Source organism: Ammospiza caudacuta, chromosome 4 (assembly GCF_027887145.1).
Source record: "Ammospiza caudacuta isolate bAmmCau1 chromosome 4, bAmmCau1.pri, whole genome shotgun sequence".
NCBI lineage: Eukaryota > Metazoa > Chordata > Aves > Passeriformes > Passerellidae > Ammospiza > Ammospiza caudacuta.
Genome location: NC_080596.1, coordinates 23,582,501 through 23,608,801, shown reverse-complemented (window position 1 = coordinate 23,608,801; position 26,301 = coordinate 23,582,501). Strand labels below are relative to the sequence as shown.

Below are 26,301 nucleotides of genomic sequence, written 5' to 3'. Positions count from 1 at the left end.
AAAGAGCATTTTTCTGGAAGCTCTCCTGTAGTGTGAACAGAATGTACAAACTTGATGGAGGAAATGAAATTGTTTTCAGGAAGACATTCATGATCGATTTGTATGGGAGGCCAAGGCAGGAACCAGAAAGAACCATTATGATCCTTTAAATCCGTGAAGTGCCACTTACTGGCTTAGTGAGGAGCATCAGGTGTTTCTAAACATTTTTTTCTTAATAAAGCCTTTGTTTCTCAAAGTTACCTGATCTAGATAATTAAGTTTATAGGCTCTCCCTCATATACAAAATGTTTTGTCTGTGGTTTGGAGTAGAGCTAATTCTTCAGCAAGAGTCAGAATCCTGTCCTTGCTTCCGCAGTGGTCTGCTCACCTGGAAACAATTGTTTTATTGACAGCAGTGAGCTACACTTAACAAATTTCTGTTCAACATTTTGTTTCCCTTAAATGGAAAACTAGCAGCTGCCAAGGTTCCCAAAATTTGTCTTTAGTAGGTGATTAGAATTTAATTTTAAGCATATTACCAGAGGTGTGTTCATTTATACAGGAGCTGTGAGCTCATATTTGCTTTGATTTTTATTGATGGCTACAGACTCCTCTATTATATCATGCCATCATTATATATATGTAAGGATATATATATTTCTTTGGCAAAGTTCCATACTTAAGTGGTAAACTCAAAATAGAAATCTGTGTGGTATGCCTTGTATGTGGATACTGTTTTCATAAAGGAACTCCACACTGCCCTAGATGATAATGCAACTTGAATTGTTTGTTATGAGAAAGCTAATCTGAGCATATGCAGTGTTTGGAAAAGGTTGAACTGAAAAGAAAGATTAAATTTTAAAGTTCTTTAATGTAAAAAAAAAAAAAAGAAGAAGAAAAGAAAAATCTTGTCTCAGTTTCATCTACCTGGCCTACCCCTGTGTGGAGTATCATAGAGAAAGTGAGGCAAGTGTGTGGGGTTAGTAAGGAGAGCTGAGGGTGACAGAAGAAACCACAGATCCATAGGAGACCAAGCTGTTCCTGGAACCTGAAGTGTATTTGCTTTCACTAGGTACATCTCTGCTCTGTTTGGACAGTGTTGTTCCTGTGTGAGGGAATGTAGTTCTTTGCTTTGTTTGGAACACATCCATCCTTTCTGGACATGCATAGCAGGAGCTGGGCTCCTTACCAGTTATCTACCATGTTTGGTAGATAAAAAAGGAAACCATGTTGTAAAGTGTTACGACAATTATTATATTGGGTGATTTCATAAACAAGTGAAAGAAAAGTGGGACTCAGAGTGTATAATTAGATTAAAAGTAGACCTTTTAGAGGACAGCTGTTACTTTTCAAAGTCAGGTCAAGCTAGCAGAGGATATTGGTATTGACAAACTCAAGGAAAGTAATGGAATACTGTCCAGCTGTGTTACATGCAACTTGTAATATGTAGTACGTGAGCATTTGTGATCCCCTTAATTTTTTGAACAGTTCTTAGTTCAATAAAAAAGAGTTTATTTAAAGGCTTATGTGTGAGATTTGAGTGTGCTACTGGAGATCATGGAGAAAGAGACAAACACTTGGAATCTGCCCAGGCTATTGCTTGTACAGTTCCTTGTTGCTGGTTTGTCACTAATGCATGCAGATAAATTGGCAGAATTGCATGTTTGTTGCCCAACAGCTGCATCTATTCTAACAGTGAGTAAAAACAGAAAAAAAAAAAAGAAGGGAGCTTGTAATGTGGTTTCAAACTAGTGACTTTTGCACGAGCCTCCCCAAACAGAAGGAGAAATCACATCTAAAACAGTGAATTGTGTATATTTCTTAGTTCAAGACTTCATCCATGGGGAGAGGCTAATCCACCAACTTGGCTGGTTCCTGAGCTTGTGGCCTCATGTGGCTGCTGTGCTGCAGGTTTCTGGAATGACAGGGGCAGTGAACAAAGAGCTTCAGGTGTTGTTTTGCCTCCGAATTTCTTCTCATGGGAGCAGGCATGTGCCTGCAAGTCTTCTGCAAGTGTGGAATTCTGAAAGCATAGGAAAAGAGACAGCAAAGCATCACTCTTCCAAACATACAGTAAGAGACAGGTGGATCCTTATTTCAGATAAATAAGTTATTTGGGTTAAAATTAACATTGGATGCATTAGAAGACATCCTGAATAATAAATCCTGTGGTTGTAAAGAAAGCCTTTCAATGCACTCTGAACTTGTTGAAATGTACTTTAGTTTATATGTGCAAGGAAAGCAAGTGATTTTACATTCTGCTACTCTTTTCTACAACTGGAAACCTTACAAAAAAGATTTAATAACAGATATTTTTAAGATTTAATCCACAGAGCATGTAATGGATTTATCTGGTGTTTCTTTGAGTGATCCTGTGGAAATATGCACCTTCTAAAACAGTGTGACTCATGTATAGCTAGTTTCAACTTTATGAATCCCAATGTAACTAATTAAAAAGGAAATGTTTTTAGTAACAATATGTGAACTCTGAGAATAATTGGGCTGTAATTCAATCTGTCAGCTCTGCTACCATTCATAAACTCAGGGTTTATGAAGGCCTCAGAAATCTCAGTTTGAATTACAGCTTTATTCTGTACATAACCTGTAACAATGTATATCTTAGCATTTCATTTGTGAGACAGACTGTTTTATAATCCTGAAAATATTACTTAAATGTATACTTACCGTAAAATTTCAATCTTCCATTTGAAGGGAAAACTGTATTGCATTGCATTTCTTTTAATTTAGACTTTACATCAATAATGTCAGAGCTTTAACTGTGCATGTTTATATGCAAAAACTGCTTACTTTATATGGTGGTGGATGTGAAAGATTTTTTTTATATGTCTCTATTTCAGGTAAAACAAACGACTGTCTGGAGTGTTTACATTTTATTTAATATTTACTTTGGTTTACTATAGAAATACTATTTTACTAATTGCCAGAAAATTACCCCCAACCTTATTTAATACTGTTTTCTTAGGACAATAAAGTCAGTCATAGGAGCCCAACATATTTGCATATATATACACTGTATTTCCAGATTTTTATGTTTGGGCTTCATTCTCTTAATGCATTTCCTAAATCTTCTCTGTCCTCAGGTTGCTGAGTCAAACCATGAAGGAGCATCTGGTACGAGTGGCTAATGAAGCAGAATTTATCCTGAGCAGACAGAGGGCAGAGGATATTAACCGCCATGCTGAATTTGAGGTAAGAAAGGAAATCTTGTTCCAGAAAGCAAAAGACAAAAGCATGACCATCCCACTGTGTATAAGGATTCCAGGCTGTGATATGGGCTTTGCAGGTCTCAGGGTTCCACTCTGAATGGTGTTTTGCAGTTGTAAGGTGATTTGATAAGTTTGCTGCTAACTTTGATGGAAAAACAGGCTGATCAGAGCAGCTCAGAACTTGCTGAAATCTGCACACCATAGATTGCAGGGGAAAGAATTTTATCATACCCATGCTGCTCTTTTCCATTTAGCAAATATCACTGTATGTGTTAAGGCTGCTTAGCATCACAGTCAAGATACAGGTCTGAAAAAAACCACTTTGCTGAAGATAAGTGGTAACAGGCTGTGAAGTGAAAAATGAGAAATTACTTTCTTTTATCGTTTTGTATCATCTGCTATTTAACTAATCCCTCTCTAAACCCATTCTTCCTATGTTTTACATGTCTCAGTGTGGTTTAGTTATGTTTTCATATTTTCACCCCACTTAAGGGAATCTAAAGCGAAATGATGGTCTCTGTTTTTGTAATAAACTTGTATTACTTCAAACAAAAATACAAGCCTGTTTTCTGAGTCACTTTGGTCATACCTCCAATTTAGGGTCTTGGTTACATTATATATCAGCTTTCCTTGTGCTTTAATTATTGGATAAATGAAAATTAAGCTAAATCTCTCTCGATTCACTAATATTCTACTTAAAGAGTACTTTGTCTTTCTTCTGACATGTGATATTACTTGTGGTTTTGTTTTTAAAATGAAGCATTAAGAGATTGAAGGCACATTTGTGTTTAACATATTTCTAAACTGTTTTCCTCTTAAATCTTTACTTGAAAAAATACTCCCCAAAGATGAAAGCATATTTGTCTTAGACAGTGCTTGTGTTCTAAAGGTCATCTGCGTTGGCCCCGGGATTCAAGCTGTGCGTTGTCTAATAACATATCTGCACTTCATCTAGAGCTGGTTACCCCCTCCTGCAAACAGAGATGTTGGCAGGTATCTACAGTACCGTTCTGCAATGGTGAAATAGCAGGCATGTTTCATTTATTACATCAAGGCTTTGGCGACAGTCCTGTGGAGATGAAAAGTGCATCCTTTTGCTCCGTTGCCTGATAATCATTGGACTGGGACATGCTTGACATCTTTTGCTCTGGATTTGTGCAGAAGCTCCATGCATGACATGGTGTTATTGATTAGATGAGCAGCCCACTTTTTCCCTTCAGATGCAAACTATGTGCAAAGAGTGGGGTGTGTGTATAGGAAACGTGAGAGAAATGAAAGGTTCTCTCATATAAATACAGGCTCTCTGTGAATACAGTTGTTCAGTGACAGCTGCACTCTTAGCCCTAGTTCAGCCTCAAGATACTTTTTATGGTGTCTGGAAGAAATTTAAACAGAGCATCAACTTACATTTTTAATATAGCTCTGAGTTCTGCTGTGACAAGTCTCTAGGATGAAAGTTGGCTGATATTTTAAGCTGATGCTGGTTTGAATCTGTCCTGTCTCAGCAGTGGTGGCTCAAGAGGTTTAATTTATCAAGTGGAACTTAAATGGAAAATGGTGTACTCAAATATCAGTGGTCTGTTTATCCAGTTTAGTTTTGTTCCTGTGTTGGAAAGACTTTGAGCCAGCATGACTTCCACAGGTGTAGAAACTAAGGATATACAACTATTGGATTCTACCAAATGTGTAAAGAACCTGATGTCTGTGGCAGACTTCAGTCACTGTTGTGTGTTCCTTTGTGGAAAGAGGAACCATTAGTCATATCCATCTGAGTGTGCAGGTAACAATCAGAAATCATGTTAACAATCAGAAATTCTGGTGTTCCATGTTCCATCCATGTATTAAGATGTGATGGCTGAAGAAAGTGAGCAGTGATTCTGTAAGATTTAGCCCAGGAAAATTATGTATGTGAAAATGTGGGTTTGATCACATTTAAAAGTGTTTTGTGCTTCTGGAAATTACTAGTTGCAGGGTTTTTTTTTAAGAAATGGTTGGGATGGGCATGTTTGGTTCAGATCAGAAGAAAGTTTTGCCCTCTGAGTGATATGGAGAAAGGAGATGAGACTGGTTGAGGAGAGATAAAGGCCCTCAGATGAGAAATAAGGAAAGAACTCTTACCCTTCTTTTTTTTTTTTTTAATTCAGACTTGCAAGTCTGGTGTTTCATATTGCATATGAAATAATCCATGTTAACACTGGGTCAGCAAAAATCCAACCCCCAATTTTCTTTTCAAAGATCTTAAGGATTTTTACTGCTATCTGATTGTAATTCTCCATTTCTAAAAGTCATGATGAAGATGAGCCTTGCAATATCTGAGTCAGATTTTGAAGAGATTTGCTCTATATTGCAAGGACAGTTTAAAAGTAAAAGGCCAATTTTTTTTTATTTTAAAACTGAAGTCTGGTATTTGGGGCACATAGAGGCAGGAGAAGGCAATGGGAAATTTAGGCAAGCTTCATAATGAAGCTCTCTAGTTATGTGTAATTGTATATATTCAGTTAAAAATGGGATAAGGATGGTCATTTTAAGGGGAAGGAAAAGCCTAGGAAAATAGGTAATACAGGAAAAGCACTGCTGTGCTGAAAACTGCATCTTAGAAATGTGATGCAAGCAATTATTTGACTGGTGATAGTTTAAAAGTTGTATGGGTGCCACTCCTGTTTGGTTTTTAATTCATTGCCCGTATAGGAGAGATGTTTTCCTTCCAGAAGTGCTTTGAGAAATGCCCACCTGTCAATTTTTTCCCATCCAGGAGGAGACAGAGAAGCAGCAGTAAATGCAGCATGTATGAACTTTGCTGTGTAAGCTGTGGTTGGGCTTTGCTCTGTCTCTGTGTGGTGGGGCCCTGCATTGGCAAGAACATGGAGAGGAACCCTTTCCATGTGGTTGGATGATCAAAAACATGGGAAGAGTCTCTGAAGCATGGATATTTTTCGGTTTTGTTTTCTTTTTTTGGTCTTGTTGTTCCATTTTTGCTGTATCTTTGGATATGCAGTAAATCTCAAGTGCCTCAGTGGGACAGATTTAAACTGATGGAAACAGAAAAAAAAATTTTCTATTCTACTTGTGTCTTCCCATGCCAATTTTCTCTCTTTCTGAAACTTAAATGTCTTTTCACTGCTACCTGTATAAGGAGTAGTTCCATATAACCTTAAATTTTCTCCGTTGTCCTTTGGGTTTATATGTACATTTCTTAGGTATTTTTCAAATCTCACCCTTGTTGTTTGACAGAGTTGAAAATCTTGAAGAGGAACCCCTTTTTGATAGTTTCATGCTGCCACCCAGGTTTTTTTCTAGAAATGACCTTGAAAAATGTGGTGATTGTCACTGTGTCTTAGATTATCTGTGCAGACAGGCCTATGGGAATAATTTGATTTGGTGCGAGGAGGAGGGAATTTTGTACTCTAATTGACTTTATTTTATAATTTATGACAGAAGTGCCCATTGCCTTGGCTATCCCTCCTGTCTTCTGTAAATATCTTGATGTACTTCTGGGTGAATATACATATTTATAGAATTCTAGATAAGTGAACCTGCAAGGTTTTTAGGCATGGACTGTTCAGTCTTTCATCTTTCTAGTGAAGCTTTGGTTTGCTCTTGGGTGGATTCTGTGATACCAAGTCTCAGTGCTTGAGTATTTTTGATGACTCTTCCAGGAGCATGGTTTCTTTTTTTGCTGTTTGTGTTTTATCTTGGTTTTGGTGTTTTGGGCTTTTTTGCGTGGAAGAGTCACATGAAAAGTTAGGAAAATGGAGGAAAATGCGCAATACAAAACTATTCATTATGTTGTGTGTCGAAGAGCAGTGGAGAGTGCCACACAATAATTTTCAGAAAACTTTCTATAATGGCTGGACAAGAATTCTTCATTCTTAGGAAAACAAACCCCTTGGTACTCTTTCCCTTAAATGTTACTGCTCCTCTAATTGGCAGAATAACCTGCCTCCTCAAAGTGTCATTTTTGAGAGATTGTGTGGTGTCATCCCCTTGAATTTTGGTCTTATTTTTTTCAAACTCTTGTCATCCATAGAAATAGAAAGTGCTGGCATTCTTGTTATTGGCTGTTTCTGTTGATTAACTGAGAATTTCACATGACTTTTCCTTTGCATTTGTTATAAATCATGCTAGGCAGCTAACTCCTCTGCATGATTTCTCTTCAATAATTAAATCTAGCATTTCCAGCTGCTGTAAAATTTGTTGCCCTTTTGTGTTGTTATGTTTTTTCATGTGGAAGAGTTGGACTTCCTCACCGTTTTAATTCTTATTCAGTGTCAATTGACAGGCTGTGGTGATAAACAGAATGTTTTACTTCATGGCTCCTGCTGGAGAATGAATCTTCAAACTGGTATTGCCTTGACAGAGGTGGGATGCAAGGCTAGGCAAGCGTTCCAGTAGTGACTGAATGGAGCTTTTTGCTTTCTGTTCCTTGGCAGAAGGCAAAATCCAGTGCCTCCCTTGATGCATAATCTTCTGTGTTCCAGATCTGTTCCCCGTTGGTGCACTAAGCATTAAATTTCGAAATATGTTATTTGTATCAGAGGAAGTCACTAAAAGTGACTGCGTGTCAATTCTGGCACAATACCTGTAAGTCAAAGGGAATGTTTGAGAGCCCTTGAAAGAATTATGGAAAGGTATTTGAGGTTTTTGTAGTTTCTGTATATGATTGTTGCTTCTGTATCTAATAAGAAGTTGCTGTGGGAAACGTTTTAATGCTTGACTGGATCCCTATTTTCCATAGTTTACTGGTGGTTTTAACAAAAGCTGCTTTGTTATAGAACCTGTGCATCAAAAAATCCTTCTGTGGCTCTTAGAACATCCTTTTATATTAAGTGTTTTTCAGCACGCTTAATAGTAATGTCCTTATTTATTAAAACAAAAGATATTGTAGTGATTTCAGTGGGAATTCTCTCTTTTAGAGTGAGTCAGCTGTGCTGGTTCTCCACAAAGCACATGGAGATTAAGGATAGTGCAAGCTGCAGGAATACGCCCAAAAGTTGTTGTCATTAAGACTAAAAAAATGTAATGGGGCAACATGAAGGAAGCTAGATGTTCCTTCATGGAAAAACTAGGCTTTACACATATTGTTATGAATGGGCTTGACTCTTTCAAATTTAAATTTTAAATAAATGCTGCCCTTTGCATTGGGACGTTTAGGTGTTACAGCACCATCTGTCTGTCAGTAGTAGGAAGAAAAAAATTGACTTTATTTCTAAACATATTTTAGAGGTATTATAAATGCTTCAAAGGCATTTAGAGAGTGCTGAGCAGAGGAGAATATTTTTTTTCATGGGAGGATTAACCAATTTTGTTCTGCTGTGATATGTTGGCAAGTCCCAGACTAAGAGATTAAATTTTTTTTATTCCTGAGGCGGCAATTTTTGTGATTCTCTTGTAAAATGAAGGAGACTAAGTGTAGTTTGAAAAAAAAAAAATATCCAGGAAGGTTATGCACAATGTTTTATAATGTTTGAGATTTCAATTTATTCTGTCCTTTCTCACTTCTTTTACGTGTTTAACACATCTACTTATCTTTTTCTTCCTGTGAATGATAAAATTCTTTTTTAAAACTGTTTATCCCCTCTCATAAGTACTGTTACAGATTATTGTATTCACTAGAAATTACCAGTAATCTTAATCTATTCTCCGTAGGTCTTTGAATTTATGTTTTTCTGTAGGAATTCATCTGAACTCCATCATAAGATGTTCCTATCTGCCCTGCTTCATCCTGCTTTTGTTTAAATATATTTTTGGCATTCAGACTTGATGAGCTTGATCCTTCTTCTCTGTGTCTTGAGTGGCTTGTTGAAAGAAATTTAATGAAGCCTGACTTCCTTTACAAAGGCAATGATGGCTCTTGCCAGTGTGTTTATTCCTTTGTTTGCTTTTTGCTTTAAACACAGCTCCAAGTTTGCCTTTTAGAAATTTCAGATTTATTGCCATGTTGCTCCCAGCAGTCCTCCAGAGTCCATTTGGCATCTTTCTTTCCTCTGGCACTGAGGCAGTTTGAACAAGAGCAATGCAGCTGGTGGCTGTGCTCATCCCTGAGTTTTTCTGGATCACCTGAGTGGGCACTGCCTGCTCTCAGCAGTTGTTCTTGTCCCGGTTTTCTTTTATAGCATTTCTCTTCTGGGGTGGTCATGTGTTCCAGGAGAGCTTTTTACCCTTTGATCTTCTATTAGCTCTACAGAGACACCTTAATGGGCTTCCTCCTCCTGATTTGTTTGAAAAATAATTTAATGCTGCCTTTTATGGCTTTATGCAATTGTTCCTCCATCTCTTTTGAACTGGTTCATTCTGGTTTTAAAGCTATCATGCCATAGTTAACATATTTTTCTGTTTTCTGGGGAGACTTACTGAAGAATTCTAATTTCTTTCTACAGCTTAACCATTCTAGCTTTTTGTTTGTTTGTTTTTAAAAGCCCCCTTCTTTTGGATGGAATATGTTTCCTTTGAACCCTTAATATTCTATCTTTTTATACAGGTTTTGTGTTGTCTATTAAAACATTTTCTGTGTTTTTCTGCATCTTTTTATATTTATAATATGAAAATTAGCCCAGCCTGGTAAGAAATTTCTTGCTTCAAATGAGATGTTCCCATCAGAAATGTTGTTGTTCTCACCTATTCATGAAAAATAAATCTGTATTGTTTACCTTATTTATTATTCATGTACAGATTTTTATGGTACCTCATGCCAGGTAATGATTCTTAAATAATCTGGACTGAAATAATACAGTGTAAACAGAATGCAATTTTCTAGCACTAAGAAAGCAAATATCCTGTTTGTGTTTGATTGGATATTTTATACTAAAATTTCTGTCCAGAGATAACTTGTATTGCTTATGTACCATTTTAAGAACAGCGTTAGGAATTGTTCAGCTTTGAAGAAAAAGCCCTGGTGACAGTGCACATCTCTCCTATGCGTTTTATTGTAACTCAGTTTGATCTAAATGAGAAACACGTTATGTTAAAATACTTCTGATATTGGAGCTGACAAGGTCACAGAAGATCTTCAGGGTTCTGAAGGTGTTATTTCTCAGTATTTCAAGTGTTAAGTTGGACTTAAGTACTCTGCTCAGTTGTAAACTTGAGCTTATTCTTATTTTCATTTAGCATTATTTCTTTCCTGTTATGCATTTATTGTCTTTGGGCTTCACTGTCAAGCCTATTACCCTGTGTCAAAGTGTGCATTCTTAAGGAAGAGCTAATTGAAAAATGCAGTAACACTCTCCCAGAAAATACTCCCACTCTTCTGCAATTTGAAGTGATGCTTGAGTTGTAAAATGCCTTTTCCCTGGTAGTGAGTCAGGTTGGATGAGGAGACATCCAACAGTATGAGGATCACAAACAGCATTTCCTAGAGCACCTTCTGTTCATTACACTGTTGTAATTAATAGAATAAAGCTGTTGCTGATAATGGCTGATGACTACACTCAATGCTTACAGTTGGGAGGCTGACTCCAACAAGTGTAACGAAGGATTAATTCTAATAACTGCCAAATTATGGCAAAAAGGAGCAAAGATAAAGGTGAACACACTGGAGATAATTTTATATCTAAAATTAGATTATTTTCTGTGTTTTATTATCTAAGGTGAAGTTCCTGTGCTGTGTCATTATTATGATGACTTGGTCTTCCAAGCTTCCCCTCCAGTTCCTCACATCTCCTTTGTGACGGAATGGTTCTGAGTAGCTGAGTGTCAGCAAGGAACTCTCTCAAGTCATTATTCACTCATTCTGCAGACTGTTTTTACATATATGTTGGAGAGCCTGAAACAAGCTGACAGGAATTGTATAATTAATGTTAGTTTGACCAGTTCTTATCTCATATTATCTCACCTCTCCTTCTGGAATTAGCTCTACTGATTCTTGTCAAATACCCTTTCTTTGGCTGCTTCATCTTTTACTGTGCTTTTGTGATGTTGGTCTAGTTAAGTCATGATACCTTCTCAAAATGTGACTTTTTAAATGAAAGTAGCTTGTTTATTTGAGGGGAGGATTTGTGTTTACTGATGTTTTAAGAACTTAAATGAAAAAAAAGAAATTAGAGTATTCTTCTGTTGTTGTTATTTCCTGATTTCACACTTCCACAGAAGGTGAAAATATAAATATCAGAACCATTCAGAAAAAAGTGTTAATTACAGCATGATAATTTAGTTTCTGTTTTGCCTACAGGAACTCAAACCTGCAATTTTTTTTTCTATTGAAGCAGACTAGGGAATCGAAGATTTTTTAATAGCATTAACTTTCAGATGAAATGTTTTTTAACCAGTCTTTATAATTCCAGAATTAGTGGAAACATTTATATATTTAAGATTCTTCCATCAAGGCACAGGGAAGCGAATTATTGAAAAGATAAAAATAAATTTGTTTGCTTTCTGTCAGAGCTCATATCTACAGCCAACCTTGATAGAAGACCAGAATGATTTAGACAAGTTTGCTTTGGAGATTCATAACATATGCTTGCTGGACAGAATTGAGTTATCTCTGCTCTAGAGAGTAAGTTATTGTAGCAGGAGCTGACAGAGATGAAGATAACTGAGGGAAATTCAATTACCTTTTAGTGTTTTCCTTCTAATAGGATTCTTAATGTGAAAAAGATCCTTAGATGATGCGCCTGCGTTGCTTTGTGAGATCTGCTTTGATACCTGCATCCAGAATAAAGTGAACTCCTCTTTTCTGGCCTTCATTAAGGATGAAATATGCATCTGATTGCTAAAAGGGTGTTAGCTTTTAATTCAACATATCATTTGTACTCCAGATGTATTTGACAGTCTTTTGGCAGTAGTCTTGAATATTCTAAATACAATTTCATTTTCAAAAGTATTGTTTTTATGTAAAAAGGTTGTTTATAACAGCGATTGAAGAAAGCAGTCACAAAATTGTAAAATAATTCCCTATACTCGAGTGCTGTCTCTGCGTGGTTTTTCTCTCATTTGGCATTTCCTGGCTAAAGCACCCAAGTTACAAACACTACTCATGACTGACCTGAGTTCAGGCTTTTGGGTTAAAGCCTGTCCACTTGACTATTAGCTGCGTTTCATGTAAAAGCTTTTCAGTCCTGAAGTTACTGGGGTACACTGGTGCATACAGGTATTAGGATGTTGTTATTTGTGTTACTTGTAAAATATATTTCGTAGTGTCTGGTGGTTGAAATGCAAATTTAGAAGTGACTTTATGAAGGCAGCTCACTCTGCAGCTGTGTGTACAAGAACAAACCATGTACAAGGTTGTGTACCTGCAGTATGCACACATTTACTGACCCACTAAACTACTGTTTAGAGCTGAATGTAAAATAATTTCTTTTTTAAACTCTGAACTTTACTAGGGTCACAAAGTGTGTTTTTAATCTGCATTGTTTACCCAAGCATGTGCGCACTGATATTTCTATATAAGAAACAAAGAACAAGTATCTTCACATTAGATTGATTTGCAACCCCAAACCAGGTTTGGATGTGCCTAAAAGACAGTCCTGATCCTACAGAGTAATGAATTGAAATTCTGGTCCATATTTTGAATAGCTAGCTGTCTTGATCTGTTGCTTTTTGGTTAAGCCAGCTGTGGTTACCCTCATCATTATCTTGCTTGGACTAAAATCCTAGTAGGAATTGTCTCATTTTGTTGTTGGTGCAGTCTCCTGATTGAGGCATGACAGTGTTGATACCTGCAGGTTTGTTTTTTTATGTACATGAAGGTGACTTATGAAAATCAGCTTTGGGGCAACATACTGAGATGCTTAGAAAATGTTTGAAGGTGTTTGTCAGTAGTGCCTGAAAGCACTTACAGTCAAGGTTTTTACTGTTACCTATATTTCTTCCATTGAGTATTTTTCTCATTTATCTTTTAGTATATTACTCAGGAGAAAATGGTACAAAATTTTTAGTACAAAATGCATTTAGCGTAATAATTTATTTTCTTGTTCCATTGAAAGCCTCAGCCTTTCTCTGAAAATGCTCCATTTTGAATGAAAAATATTGTGGTGTGCAGAAATAAACACCTTCATGAGTGATGGTTGAAAAGAGACAGCAATTGGTTAAATAAAGATTTTACAACTAAATTGATAACATTATCTGTAGTTTGTAGTAGATAGGGATGTTTGGGATCCAGGGAGGTGAAAATGGTGGAGAGCTGTCAAGTCACATCCATCGAGGGGTGATATTCCTAATCTTTTCTAAAGGCAGACATTTATTTCTGAGTAGATCTGTGCAGCTTTCCAAGAAAGGGAACAAGACTGCACTAATCAGAATTCTTAACTGGAATTGAAAGGTCCTTTCATATTGCCTCTTCTACCTCAGTGCTTTGCAGTCCAGGTTTTTATCTTAACTTCCCTGTATTTAAAGTGGGAATCACTATAACAGAGTTTAAAAACCTTTTCCTTCCTGCTTCGTGTTACTCTTTTATTGAAGTGTTTATAGAATGAGTCTCTCTACTGATTTTTCTCTAAGACCTAAATGGGAGAAAGCTGAACCAATTCATTTGTGATGGTCTCAGGTCATGAAAAGGAAGATGTGTCAGGCAGTTAAGTTGCTCTTCTGGTGATTATTTTGTCAGAAAAACTTCCAAGTGACTTAGAAACCTCTGGATTTCACTGTTAATCTGGAGTCCAACTGGAAGTGGCAGAGTCAATCCTTAGAAAGATTTACCAATCAGAAAACCAAACTGTCTTCACTATTTCCTTCACACAAGATGTTTCTTGTTACTTTTCTCACCACTCCTCCCTCCCACCTGTTTCCTGCTCAAATTTTGAAGTCCCTGTTATTAATTCACTATTTTGAAAATGCATCTTCAAAGATTTCTGGCCATCTTGAAAGAAAAGATTTTGATCTCTTGGAAGGTGATGATAGTGACTGATGAGCAGTGCAAATCCTTTGGTCATCATTCCATGTTTTTTTCTTTTGTATCCTAGTGCAAAGATACTGGTTTTGGTTGTGTTTTTTTTTTTGGTTTTTTGGGGTTTTTTTTGGGTTTGTTTTTTTTTTTTTTTGTCAAAAATTACAGGAACAAATTTTAAGTCTAAGTATTAATGCCAAGATTATGGCCTAATGGATTTTGAGAAGTTTGTGCTGCTTCAAGCTTTTCCCTGCATGTCCTTGCAGAAACTTGAGATTTAAGTCTTACAAAACTATCCTGAATTGTCTGTTGTCTTTAGAGTAGTTGGAGATTCCATCTTTTGTGGCTGATGCCAGTCCTTGACAGATAAAGCAAGCAAAATTCTCAGTTACTGGATGGGTTGCTATATCATAGAGAATGTGTGGAACTTGTGAAACAAATGTTGTCATAACTTGGTATCAGAGGCCAGGGTTGGCCCTGTTCCCTCTCCACTAACCCCAGCAGGACTGGGTCATCCTCACTGGTGCTGGCTCCATGCTGGCCCTTGATCCCAAGGGAAAAGAAAAAAAAAACCCCATATATTCTGGCCCAAGGGAGAAGAGGTCCCAAGGGAAAAGAAAAAAAACAACTTAAAAAAGAAAAAAAAAAATCATATATTCTGACTTCTAAAATATTGATTGTTTTTTCCTGTGCTGCCTGTTAGAAACCCCAAATATCTCATTTCTAAGCAGTTGTTGAGAGCCCTGTAGCCAGCATCACTCATCTTGGCACTGGCCCAATGCTGTTTTGCAAGGCAATTTCATATGGTCAGCATGAGAGGAGGGAGGAATGTTTCCTGGGTTATTTTTGAATCACAATTGTTTGAAGCTGTTCAGAAATTTGGAATATTAGATGTAGTTTATTGGCTGGAGTGTAACTGAAGCTGTTAAAGTGTGTGAGAGATGTTGTTACATGGCTCTTTGGTATGTCCAAAATCTGTTGCTTACATGTGTTTTATATAATGTTTTATGTAATTTCAGTAGTTTCTTTCAGTTTTGTGCATGCTTGGTGGAAGCTGCTGATTTTGATTAGTCACTGTACTTTATTTCAAAACGTATAATTTTAATGAGTGAACTGTAATTCACACCAAACCTCAGATTTGTGTTTTAAAAATCCACAGACTTGGTGTTGCTTTTTTTTATTCTGCGTGGCTTTGTGCTCTAAACATAACAAGCTCCAAGTACTGAATTTATTATTTTACACTGAATTGAATTAGCAGAGTCTATTTAAGCAGGATTTGTGCCGTTGGAATGTGTAATGTGTTTTGTGTTCTTACACCAACATCCCTGCGTTCATCTGTTGGTAGAAAATGCTGATAACTGTATTGAGGGTGAATATGAAATCACCCTCATACCATTTAAAAAAAAAAAACCCAGAACAGACAGAGAAAAACTTTGTATGCTGAACTTAAACAGAGCCAAAATCAAAACTCAACAAGAACATCAAAAACTTGAATTTGGAATACTTCACAAGTTGTGAAAAGTAGTATTGAAATGAGAAAGAGAAAATTTAGGAAGTGGCTCTTACCTGTTCTTATGTAAAGGTAAACAAATGGTTTAGGCAGTATTATATAATTTTTTAAAGTAAAATTGACAACATAAAGGATGATGCCAGTGAACACTCCTTGGTGCTACATAGTTCTTCATTTCTCTGAAGGGAGCATCTGTGGTCGTTGCAGTGCTGTCTCTTATATTGCTGCAGTCTTTTCATTTACACAAGGAGAGCAAGAAAAAGTATCAATTTTAGAGGAATATTCTCAGTCTGCGTTCTGTATTGTTCAGTATAAGGATCTGGAGTTGGATGAATGAGTGTTTTTCACTGAAGACTTCTGCAAAAAAATCCAGAGGCTGTTGTCTTCTCATGCTTCCAGTAATGGGAACATTTCAAATGCCGTCTTTTTATGGATAGTAAAATCACCCAGTTATAAAAGAAATTAAATTGTCCTGCCTCCAACAATTTTTAGAGTCAAATGTCAGCCTTTCAAGGGTGGTAGAATTTTTTCTGAATAAAAAAAATGTTACCTAAGAAAACTTCTTATACATCTTATGCTGTTCTAAAATTAAAAATCACGTTACCTTAATGCCTGAGAATCAATTGTAAAGGAAAAGGTCTCATACTCTAGGTGGAATGCAACACAAAACATAGAATACTGGAAATAAGGAGAGAGTCAAAAATAAAGTTAAAACAATTTGCTTTTCATAGTTTGATGCTGTAGGAGCTCTGACAGGAGGCTTTAAGATAAGGCAGAGGTTAAGCCAAAGCTGGGATTGTGACTCTTATTAACATGTTTCCAAAATAAGTGAGTAGGAATGATTTTAAAGAATAACTGCTATAAAAGACCACATAGACCATATTTTAAAAATACTTCTCTTTGCTTCTCTCTTTTTTTTTTTTTGTCTTTGCCATTTCATCATCATCTTAATCAAAATATCTTGTTTTTAAAATACTTGATCTTGGAAAGAATAAGCCTCTCAAGAATCTCATTTTACAAAGAGGTAAAGAGCAATTTTGGAGTGTAAGTTAGAAACTTGTAAATTGGCAGCACTGAAGATGTTATTCTTGAATAGACTTTGGAATAAAATTCTTTGTAATCCTTCTTTTTACACAGATTCTCTCTAGTAATTTGAAATCTTTCTGACCAAAAAAACCCTCAACAAACCAAAACCCACCCTTAATACTTTTGCTTAGTAATTAATTAAAATGTTTCTGAAGATGAAGAGGACTTAATGGTAGTAATGAAAGGGCTTTTTTCCATGTGTGGGAAGGAAACACTTTGCCAGCAAATCCATGTTTGTCCTATTTAGCAGTGTTGCTCAAGGACACATGCCAGGCAGGGTGATCCTTCTCCACTGTGAGAGGCTGCAAAGGTCCCCAGCTGTCAGACATCAAGACCACTAAATCAGCTCTTGGAACAACCATGGTAGAAACTGGTGAAGAACAGATGAGTTACCTTTTGAGAATGAATTTGTGTTTGTAAGGACAATTACATGTTTTTAAGTTTTTAATTTTTTTTGCATTTTCTCACTAAGCCTCATAAGTGACATCTTCAGGAACCCAGTCAGGCCTGAAAACAACGTGGATCCAAAGAACTGATGTTTATTAAAGATGTGCTTGTTGCTGGCATGCAACCCATCATGGCAAGATAGGGAATTATTATGCCTCAATGCTTGTTATCTCAAATGAATGTGACCTCTCTGTTCTTTGTTCATGGGTTGATAGATTTTGGTACATTCTCAAACTCCTGGATTAAAATCAGGGTTGTGTTCTGAATCCAAGACACTAAACAGGGAAACCTGAAAATACTTGAGGGGAGCTATGTATAAAATAGAACCAGAAACACAGACCCCAGACTGGAAGGATATCTCAAGGGGATAATCTTTCTGCCTTTTGCAGAGCTGGAACTTTGCATAAGCTTGAAAACTGTTTATGAAGAGGTTTTTGGCTGGAAATTAATTTTCTTTGCATGTGTTTTGCAAATTTATAGGGAAATTTAGTTAGTGTGATGTAGCAGGAGTATCAAGCAAGAAATAACAAAATCAACAGAGGGATGTTGATTTTTTTTTTTTTTTTTGCTTAGGATTCTACATACAATATGAATGTGACTTCTTATATAATAATGAATCCTATATAGAAATACACATTCCTCCAGGGTAAGTTTTGAGACCATTAACATAAGTCAGGTGTTAAATACCGATATACCTAAGTATTTATAGCTGTCTCTTTGATAGCTATAGAAGTTAAAGAATTTTAAGTCATGCAAATGCCTTTCATTTTTTTATAGCCAGAGACTAAAGCCACATTTATAGTGACTTTATTTGGAACTTTATTACAAAATGCTTTGTATCACTTATGACAGGAACTAGTGGTACAAGTGATTGTGTAATAAGGTTCCAAATTAGCCTTTGGTTTATCTGCTCACCTGAATCATTCTGGCTACATTTACTCACTCATTGAGAATGTCCATTTTTTCTATGTTTTAAGGTATTTTTGTCTCCCCACTTATAGAAATGCACCTTTTGCCACTAGTATGAAAAATTATTCAGAATTAATCAGATACAAAACTTGTGAAAAATTGTTTTTTTACGTGGTACCTTTAAGGGCTTCCTTGTCGCAGACATTTTTTCATAGAAATCCTTTCTTTCAGATTTGTGCATCTTCTGGGAAGCAGAGGCCCCAGAGGAGAATGTAAACAATGATTATCAGCTGCTGTGGAATGCAATAGGATGCACCTGTGATTGGTTCATGTTCCATGTTTACAACTGGGGGCCAATCACAGGAGCAGCTCGGGGAAAGATTCCCTGGACACAGAACTTTGTTATAGATTCTTGTATTCTATTCTTAGCTTAGCAAGGCTCTGCAACTTCTCTCTTTATTCTTTTTAGTATAGTCATAATGTATTATATATCATATATCAATAAATCCAGCCTTCTGATCATCAAACAAGATTCTCATCCTTCTCTCACCCCAGTGACCTCCTCAGGTCGCTGTAATACTTCATAACTAGTAAGTTGTGTTGTTCAGAAATCCTCACTGGAATGTGTTACCTGTTCTTAGAGACTTCACTTCAGGTTCAGCTGTGCCACCTGAAGTGCATGTGACTTCCAATCTGTTCAGGTGTCACTCCCGTGCCAAGCCCTGGTGCTGTGAGCTGTAAAAGAGCTGTGCTGGCAGCAGGGTGTCTGGAAATCTGAATCCTGGGGAAGCAGGCGTTTGGCTGCTGGGGCCAAAGCTGCTGAAGTGCTTTGTTCCCACCTTCCAGGCAATGGAAATCCTTACTGTGGTGCTCCCGTGGAATGAGGCAGTTGCAGAGGTGGTGGTCACAATAAGGGAATGAATGAGGACATTGCAGAGCTTTGTATTTAATCCACTTCAGTACTTACATGTTTTCAGCTGATTAAAAGTTATTTTACTCCCTTTTAAAACCTTTAGTTGCATATAAGGGGCAGTATGAAAAGATAGCAAAACAAAGTATCCAACACCTGTGAAATAACACACCAATGTGACCTTAATTTGGCCCTCACTAAGAATGTGTAGTGAATCCTTAGATTATGTAAATATATGTCATTTTTTGGACAGAGTGTGTGTTTCTTATGAAATAAGGGAGTGTGCCAGTTCCAGAAGTTTTTGGGGATTTGGCTTGCTTGCTGCACTGGACTAGAAGTTCTTCAGTGCATGCAGCCCTTATCTCTGTGGTGGTGTTGAAACCCCTGAATGTCACAGGGGTGATATTGTGTGCTTGGGGAATGGCTGAAGAAATCATCCCTGGCTCCTTTTCTTAATATCAAACCTGAGATCACAGAGCCACCTGTGCAGGAGTGCTGAGCTTTACCATTTCTAGAGTGTAGGGAATGGTACTTGGATTCTTTCTAGGTTGAAAAATGCCTTGTACCCAAATACAAACCTAAAAAAATGCTAAATTTATTGCCAAAATGTGTTGCTTTTAGGCTCTTAGACTGTTTTAAACTAGAGCAGCATGAAGGGACTGGTGATAAATCGGATTTGCAAAAGAGGAGGAGAGGAAACTTCCTATCCTAGTGTGTGATTCGAATGCAAAATGTTTGTATATAACTACAGTAAAAACAGGTCCTTGGATTTGAAAAGAACATTTCTCCCTGCATATTGTTTATGCCAGTGGTTAGCAGTGATGCTTAGAGGGTTAGAATATTGGAGAAGTGTAGGAAATCCCAGTTTCTAGCAAAAAGGAAGAAATCTTACTTGCTTGTGCAAAGCTTTATCTTTGATTCTGATTTGAGGGTGCTGCTGTCTCACAAATAGTATCAATTAGATAAGCATCAAAGAAAAAGTCTAAAAAAAGGTCTGTAATGCTAATGGACACTGCAGAAGAAATCTGATTTTTATTTTTCTCTGCTCTTCACTATTTCTTTATTCTGACAGCTACTTTTTTCCAGTTGAACTCACATTAGTTTGTCTCATTTACCTACTGTACTATATTGGATTCACTTGAAATACAAAATCTGCATAAAAGTGCTGTTGCTAGTGTTTATTTGGGTTCACTAAAGCTTAATTCTGTGAGACTTGAAGGTAAAAAATAAAGCTGTTGACTCAGCACTGATTAAAGCCAGATGTCTCTTGAGATCCTTACATTTCTTTCTAATCACAAACCCAAAGTGATTGTGGTAGATTTTTTTTTTCTGGTCATGGCCATAGTTTTACCAGTCTGTGTTTGGTATGATCTAAGTCAACTGCATGCTTTTTTCTTCCTCTTGTTATTTTAAATGCACATTTTTTTTCCCCTCAGGAATGTCTGGCTATAAACCTACTCTTTTTTTTTTTCATTCCCCCCCTGCCCCCCGCCCCATTTCTATTACAAACAGTTGATTTAGATGCAGATTCTTTTTAATGTTGAAATCAGATAAAAGGCTGGAAAAGTGGATGAATGAGGTTTAGAAAACCATGGGTTGGAGAGATGAGAAGCCATTGCATTGTGTTCAGTCCATTAAAACAAGAAGAAATAGAAGAGATACTTTGATAAGTGTTCTACTGGTGTTAACCTTGATGGCTATTATCAGGGGGATGATGCTATATCTATTTCATTGGCTTAAGCTTTTTTCATGCTGAGAGAAATCAATACTTGGAGTCGTTGGATGACAGAGGCATCACTTCAGAATTGACGGTGGCTGTCAGACGTTGTCATTGGTTGACTTTTGTTCGCTGTTGAGGTTTTAAGCTTTCATTTTTCTAAGTCTTATTCAGGAGTCTTTGTAAGATTTCCCTGGGTAGCATTTTTAGTCCAGACTTTAAACCTCAGGTCAGAGGTCAAGTGCAAAGATCTGTGAAAGCAGAGGACTGAGGAGCTCCTTCATTTACTAAAATATCCTTATTTGCTGGGAATTTGCATTAGTGGCAAGACTGTGCGATATCTTATGGATGACTTTTCCTCATAAGTGACACCCTCTGAGACAGGCTGGTCACAAAGCCAGTAGCTTTTAGCTAAATTAGGCAAAGCAACTAACGTATGTAAAAGTGTTCAGTGATCTGAGTTGAAGAATAAAATTAAAAAGGTGCAACATTTCTTTCAAAAACCCTATACTAATAAACTTTTGAATCTCCTGTAGAAAGCATTACATTGTTATTTTGGGGCTGCAGAGGTGCAGCTCCAAAATTGCAATGCAGATGGTACCATGCAGAAAAAATATTTTACTTGACATTTTTGTAAAGATAAAGATAAAATAGTTCTATAAACTAGGTAAATCCTACTTTTAACTGAAATATAGACCGGCAGAATAGACTAATTTACCCTGTCAGTATTTCCAGAATATTTCCTGCATACCGAATGTACTGTATTTTCATATCTGTGACTTGCCTTTTGGATGACCTTGTGGCCCTTCAGAATTCCAGTTCCTTAAAAATGAATCTTTAGATAATCTACACGTTCAAATTGCCTGCAGTCTTGTCCAGGCAGACAACGGGAGAGAGGAAAAACTCTGTTCTGTGATAATAGCAAAGGATTTTGTTCTGTCCCGGATGAAGGGTTGGAAAACAGGCGTCTTGCCTCTATTCCATGCTTAACACATGTCCCCTTTGTAAAACTCTCAACAATCACTGAATTTAAGACTTTTTGGAGGTAATCTGTGAGGTGTGTATATGAAAATGCATTTTTTTTCTCCTTACAACACTTTGTTTCATCCTAAGAGTGACTGAACTGCTCTTGTGATTACAGTTTCATTGCACACTTGCCCAAACAGGTAATTAAACTCATATAGGCCAAGGCAGCAGTGGAAAGAAGGTTTGACAACTCTGTTTAACTGTATCTTATTTGTAAAACCATATTCTGGCATGACAAGGGTGCACATTGCAGGTGCAAGAGATGAAATACTAAAAAAGAAATAAAGCCATAAAAATACTTTTTTGAGATTGTTCATTAACAGAAATCAAGCTGGATTTCTATTTTACATAAATGGAATTATTGGGATTTAGTGTGAAGCATTGACTGTGTACCACTCTATATCCTGCTGTCGCGTCTTTGGAAGCGGTGCATCGGGTGAACCTGGCATCTGGAAAATGGAAAATGAAGAGAAATAGGGACTTTTGAGTGGTTTCAGAATAGTCTAGTGGTGATTTGCTACTTTAGGATGGGTCTTTTTGGGACTCTTTTAGTGGAACCAGTCTTCTTTCATTCTTACATTCAAAGTATTTGAGAGAAGGAGGTGGAGAAATAACTTGTATTTTGCTGTATATTTGGCATATATTGAGGGTGGAAACGGAACCAGTGAACAACTGGTGAGACACTTGTATGTATGAAGAGAAGGTTATTCTTGCACAGCTTTCTTAGGGTTAGTAGCTATATACACATGTGACAGCTGGAAAAACTGTGGCTTCTTTCTGGTTTTGTCTGCAAAACATACATTGTAAAGAACGTGCAATGGTTAAGAGTTCTTCCTAGAGTGATGTTATAATTTTATGTGATTGATGCCTGTGGGAGCCTCTCAGTTTTGGTGTATAATTGCAAATTTCTATTCATGTTAAGTGGTGAATTTCCTGAAAAGTGGAATTCTATTTTCAGTTTATAACAGGCTGGTCATGTTTTCGTGGAAGTTGTCAGGACAATAAAAGACAATTTTTTTTCTTAGTTTGCCACAGCTACATTTTGAAAATCCTTGTTGGTATTTAATGAAGAATGTGTTCAAAATCACATCATGAAGAGACTTTTTTTAAAGAGGTACAAGTTCACTATATCTTTTACAAAACATTCTAGTTTGATTTCCATTTTATCATGTTTTAAGGTCAAATGTGACTTTAATGTTCCATAAAGAGACAGAGATTGATAATGGGGAAAGAATAACCCTCTAATGTGATTTATATCTATGGATTTTATGTCAGATATGAAAAGTTGCTGTTCAAATTGTAAAGGAGGATCCATTAAAGAGTACTTTAAAACATTTTACTACTTAGCTTACCTTATTCACTTGTTTTTAAAATTCTGCCCTTTCAGGCAACTTAAAAATAACAGCTTGTGAAACATTTACCAAGTGCTAGAGAGAAATCGGCATCATCATGGGTGCAAAATAGTTCAATGTATTGGAAAAGACAGCTGTGTTCAGAAAGAGCTGGAAAAGTCCTGTTCATGTTGGGTATGATTTAGTCATTTTACATTTTTGTGAAGAGGGGTGGCAGAGTGCTTCATGTAGGAATACAAAAGACAATTTTTATGTCTCGTTGACGTGGAAAGTCAGCTGCTTATTCTTCACTCCTCGTGGATGTCTGCTCATCAGGTGAGCATTGCTGTAAAGTGTGGGGAAATCCTGAGGAAATACCTAAATACATTAAAATTGTTGGAATTATTCTTTAAAATTTATTCGTCTTTTAGTACATTTTTGTTGTCTAGTGTCTGCGAAAATCTACACAAGGCTAAATTTTATTTTGTGGGTTTTTTTCACATTCTTTCTTTCTGTCACTTTATATGACAAATACATTTATATACACACATATATAAGTAGCATTCATAGCCTGCTGATTTTTTTTATTTGCAGCAAGTTTCTAAGGCTTGTATATACATATAGATAAAGTGTTGTTACTGTTTTAAACTTGAAAAGCATATGACATTGTGCTGATAGCTAACCTCTAAGAAATAATTCTACTAGTGTCTGCATCAGCTGTGCTTCACTAAGGAAAAGCAATTTTTTTTTTGTTGTTAGGCAGACATTTGTGTCCATTCCCCTAACTAGATCATAGAATAATCCAATCATCGACAAAGGCCAAAATGCTTTGTCTGGCATTTGTGATCTGTGGAATGGCCAGATGAAAGCTGAAATTACAGACAGAGAGTGCTGAAGTGGGGAAAAGCCTTTATTGTTTCTACCAATGCTTGAATTTCTTGAGGGTTTTCATGCACAGCAAAATAGGGTTTTGATAAAAATTTGATGCCCATTTTTTGAGTTCTTTATTAACAGGCAAATTTTCACAAGGTCAACAAAACTCCAAACTATGAGAAAATGCTGTAACAGAAAATCTCTCATAGTTTTGAGTTCAGTTTGTAGGCGTGACTTACAGTTGTTATTTGCTAGAATTTTCTTTTGAGCCAGTTGGCAAGCAGAAGATGTTTGTGCAACAGGTGTAATACTGCTGGGAAAGTTACTGACTTTCCAGTGCTGGCCTGCAAATACGCTTAACTTCAAGAAGCCACCTGGTAAAGATTGATTTAGTCCTCAGATCCATTTTGTTTTCTATCTGAAAAAAATGTGCATTTTTCTCCTTAACTTTCATAGATATATATTTATATAAGCAACAGCAAGCAGTTGGTTGCCCAAATCAAATCAAGAGTCATGGGAGTGGAGTGGTCAGCTAGCTGACATTCATTATTCTGAAATTTGCTATTGTTTTTATATAACTATTCACTTTGTTATAGGCTTAACCACTTTTATTTTATATATTTTGTTCTGCAGCCTGGCCATTCATGGCCATTAATGTGTTGGCTTTTGCTAAATTTTGAATGTGTGTGTGATGTGGTTAAAGAATTCATGACACACCAAGATCCTCTACTTGGTTCTCTGCATGGATTTCCTGTGGGCAGCTGCACAGGGTCTCAGTTCTCAAACCTGGAAAGTGGGGTTAATTCTTCTCTTGTGAGGGTTTTGTATAAGTAATTAATTATTATTAATTACTTATACAAAAGTGCTTCAAAGTTCCTTTGGATGATGTAATTAAAATGCAGAGTAATAAAGTATTTATTTTCTTGCCAGTCACTGTGTGCCCAGTACTCTGCAGACAAACGGGAAGAAGAAAAAATGTGTCACCACTTGATCACAGCAGCCAAGTACCGGGACCAGGTGACTGCAACACAACTAATACAGAAAATTATCAACATCCTGACAGACAAGCATGGAGCCTGGGGAAGCTCTGCACCAAGGTAAGGCGTTCTTGGGGTGTTCTAAAATATTTTTGTGCAGCAATGCTCTGGTGATTTGACATATGGTCAGAGGTAAACGTGTTTTTTTTAAACGAAGTAATAGAAAAAGGGCAAAATGAATGTATCCGTTTTTTGTATGGGTGAATATCAGACATCTCGTTTTGTTAGAGCAATGAAAAGCAAGATGAGTCTCTTGCGACTTTCAACTTTGCTTTAAAAGTGTGACAGTATTTATTTTGAGTGTTCCAGCCCTATTGTTTATTTGAAAAATAATTTGTAAAATCAAATGCTTTCTTAGTAAGGAAGCTTTCTTCTTGGTGTATTATGTGATTCAAGATTGAACCACAGTTCAGTAACTTGTTTTCTTTTCTGCCAAACTTCATGCAAACAAATAAACATCTTTTCAAGTTAGAGGGAAATGGTGAGATTTGTAATAGTAATTTCAAAGTAAAAGCAGGGCTGCCAGATTAATTCAGAATGAATTTCCTTTGGAATTCTCAGCACATACCTTCATTACAGTGATACTTGTCTAACTTCTTTAGCTGGGACTTGTGCTTAAGTTTCACTTGCAGATCTGAAATGCAAGTTCAAGTCCCTGTAGAACTGCCTTAATTAATGCTTACAAATGTCTGGAACATATTTAGGCTAGAACCTTGCTGAATACGCTCATGCAGCAAGATACTGTCATTTGAATGTAATGGAATAATAAGCATGAGAGAAATACATGAGTAGACAACAAACATTAGTTTTTGCAACTAATGTTTATTCATTGTTCAATGACTACTTGTCTTCTGGAAAGAAAAAAAAATTCCCAAGCTCTAATAATTTCTATAATATACAGAAACATAACAAAAATTTTATTAATAAAATTAACTGGAAGTGTTCCAATTAAAAGTCATCAAACTATGGCATAGGATGTCTGCAAACATACTGTAAATATGAATTTTGGGCTCTAGCTTATAAGGTTAAAAATGAAATAAGTGTTTAATGCTGGTTCTCTTTTGTTAAGTGAGTTATGCTTAAATCTAAAAAAACTGTTTAAGTAAAAAATGATGAGGGTGCAAAAAAGCCAATAGTCTATTTCAACATTTCCAAGAATTTCTAGTAAGGCATGTATTACCATTGTGTAAAACCAGATTGCTTTAAGTGCTTTGTACGTCTGTAATTTTGCTGAGTGTGTACCTTGTGGTTTGCTTCATCTGTTTGTGTTTCTGGATTTCAAACTATCATTACTGTCGTTTAAGAAGCTTTGCTAAGAAACAGAGAATCCTATATGCTCTTTAGGTGTGTTTTGCTTGGTGAGGTAATATTGGTATAGTTGGTAAGGAAAGAGGGTAACTGATAAAATATTCCATGCTTGAAGGATA

The 26,301-nt window shown here is 36.5% G+C and overlaps 1 protein-coding gene across 1 annotated transcript in view; it reads left to right on the top strand.

Annotated features, from left to right (window-relative positions):
* LRBA (LPS responsive beige-like anchor protein) overlaps window positions 1-26,301 on the top strand; it is a 370,657-nt gene that overhangs the window by 128,533 nt on the left and 215,823 nt on the right. The window contains exons 36-37 of the mRNA XM_058804238.1: window positions 3,081-3,189; window positions 24,768-24,934. Of these exons, the coding sequence (XP_058660221.1) occupies window positions 3,081-3,189; window positions 24,768-24,934 (276 nt within the window). The remainder of the gene's footprint in view (window positions 1-3,080; window positions 3,190-24,767; window positions 24,935-26,301) is intronic.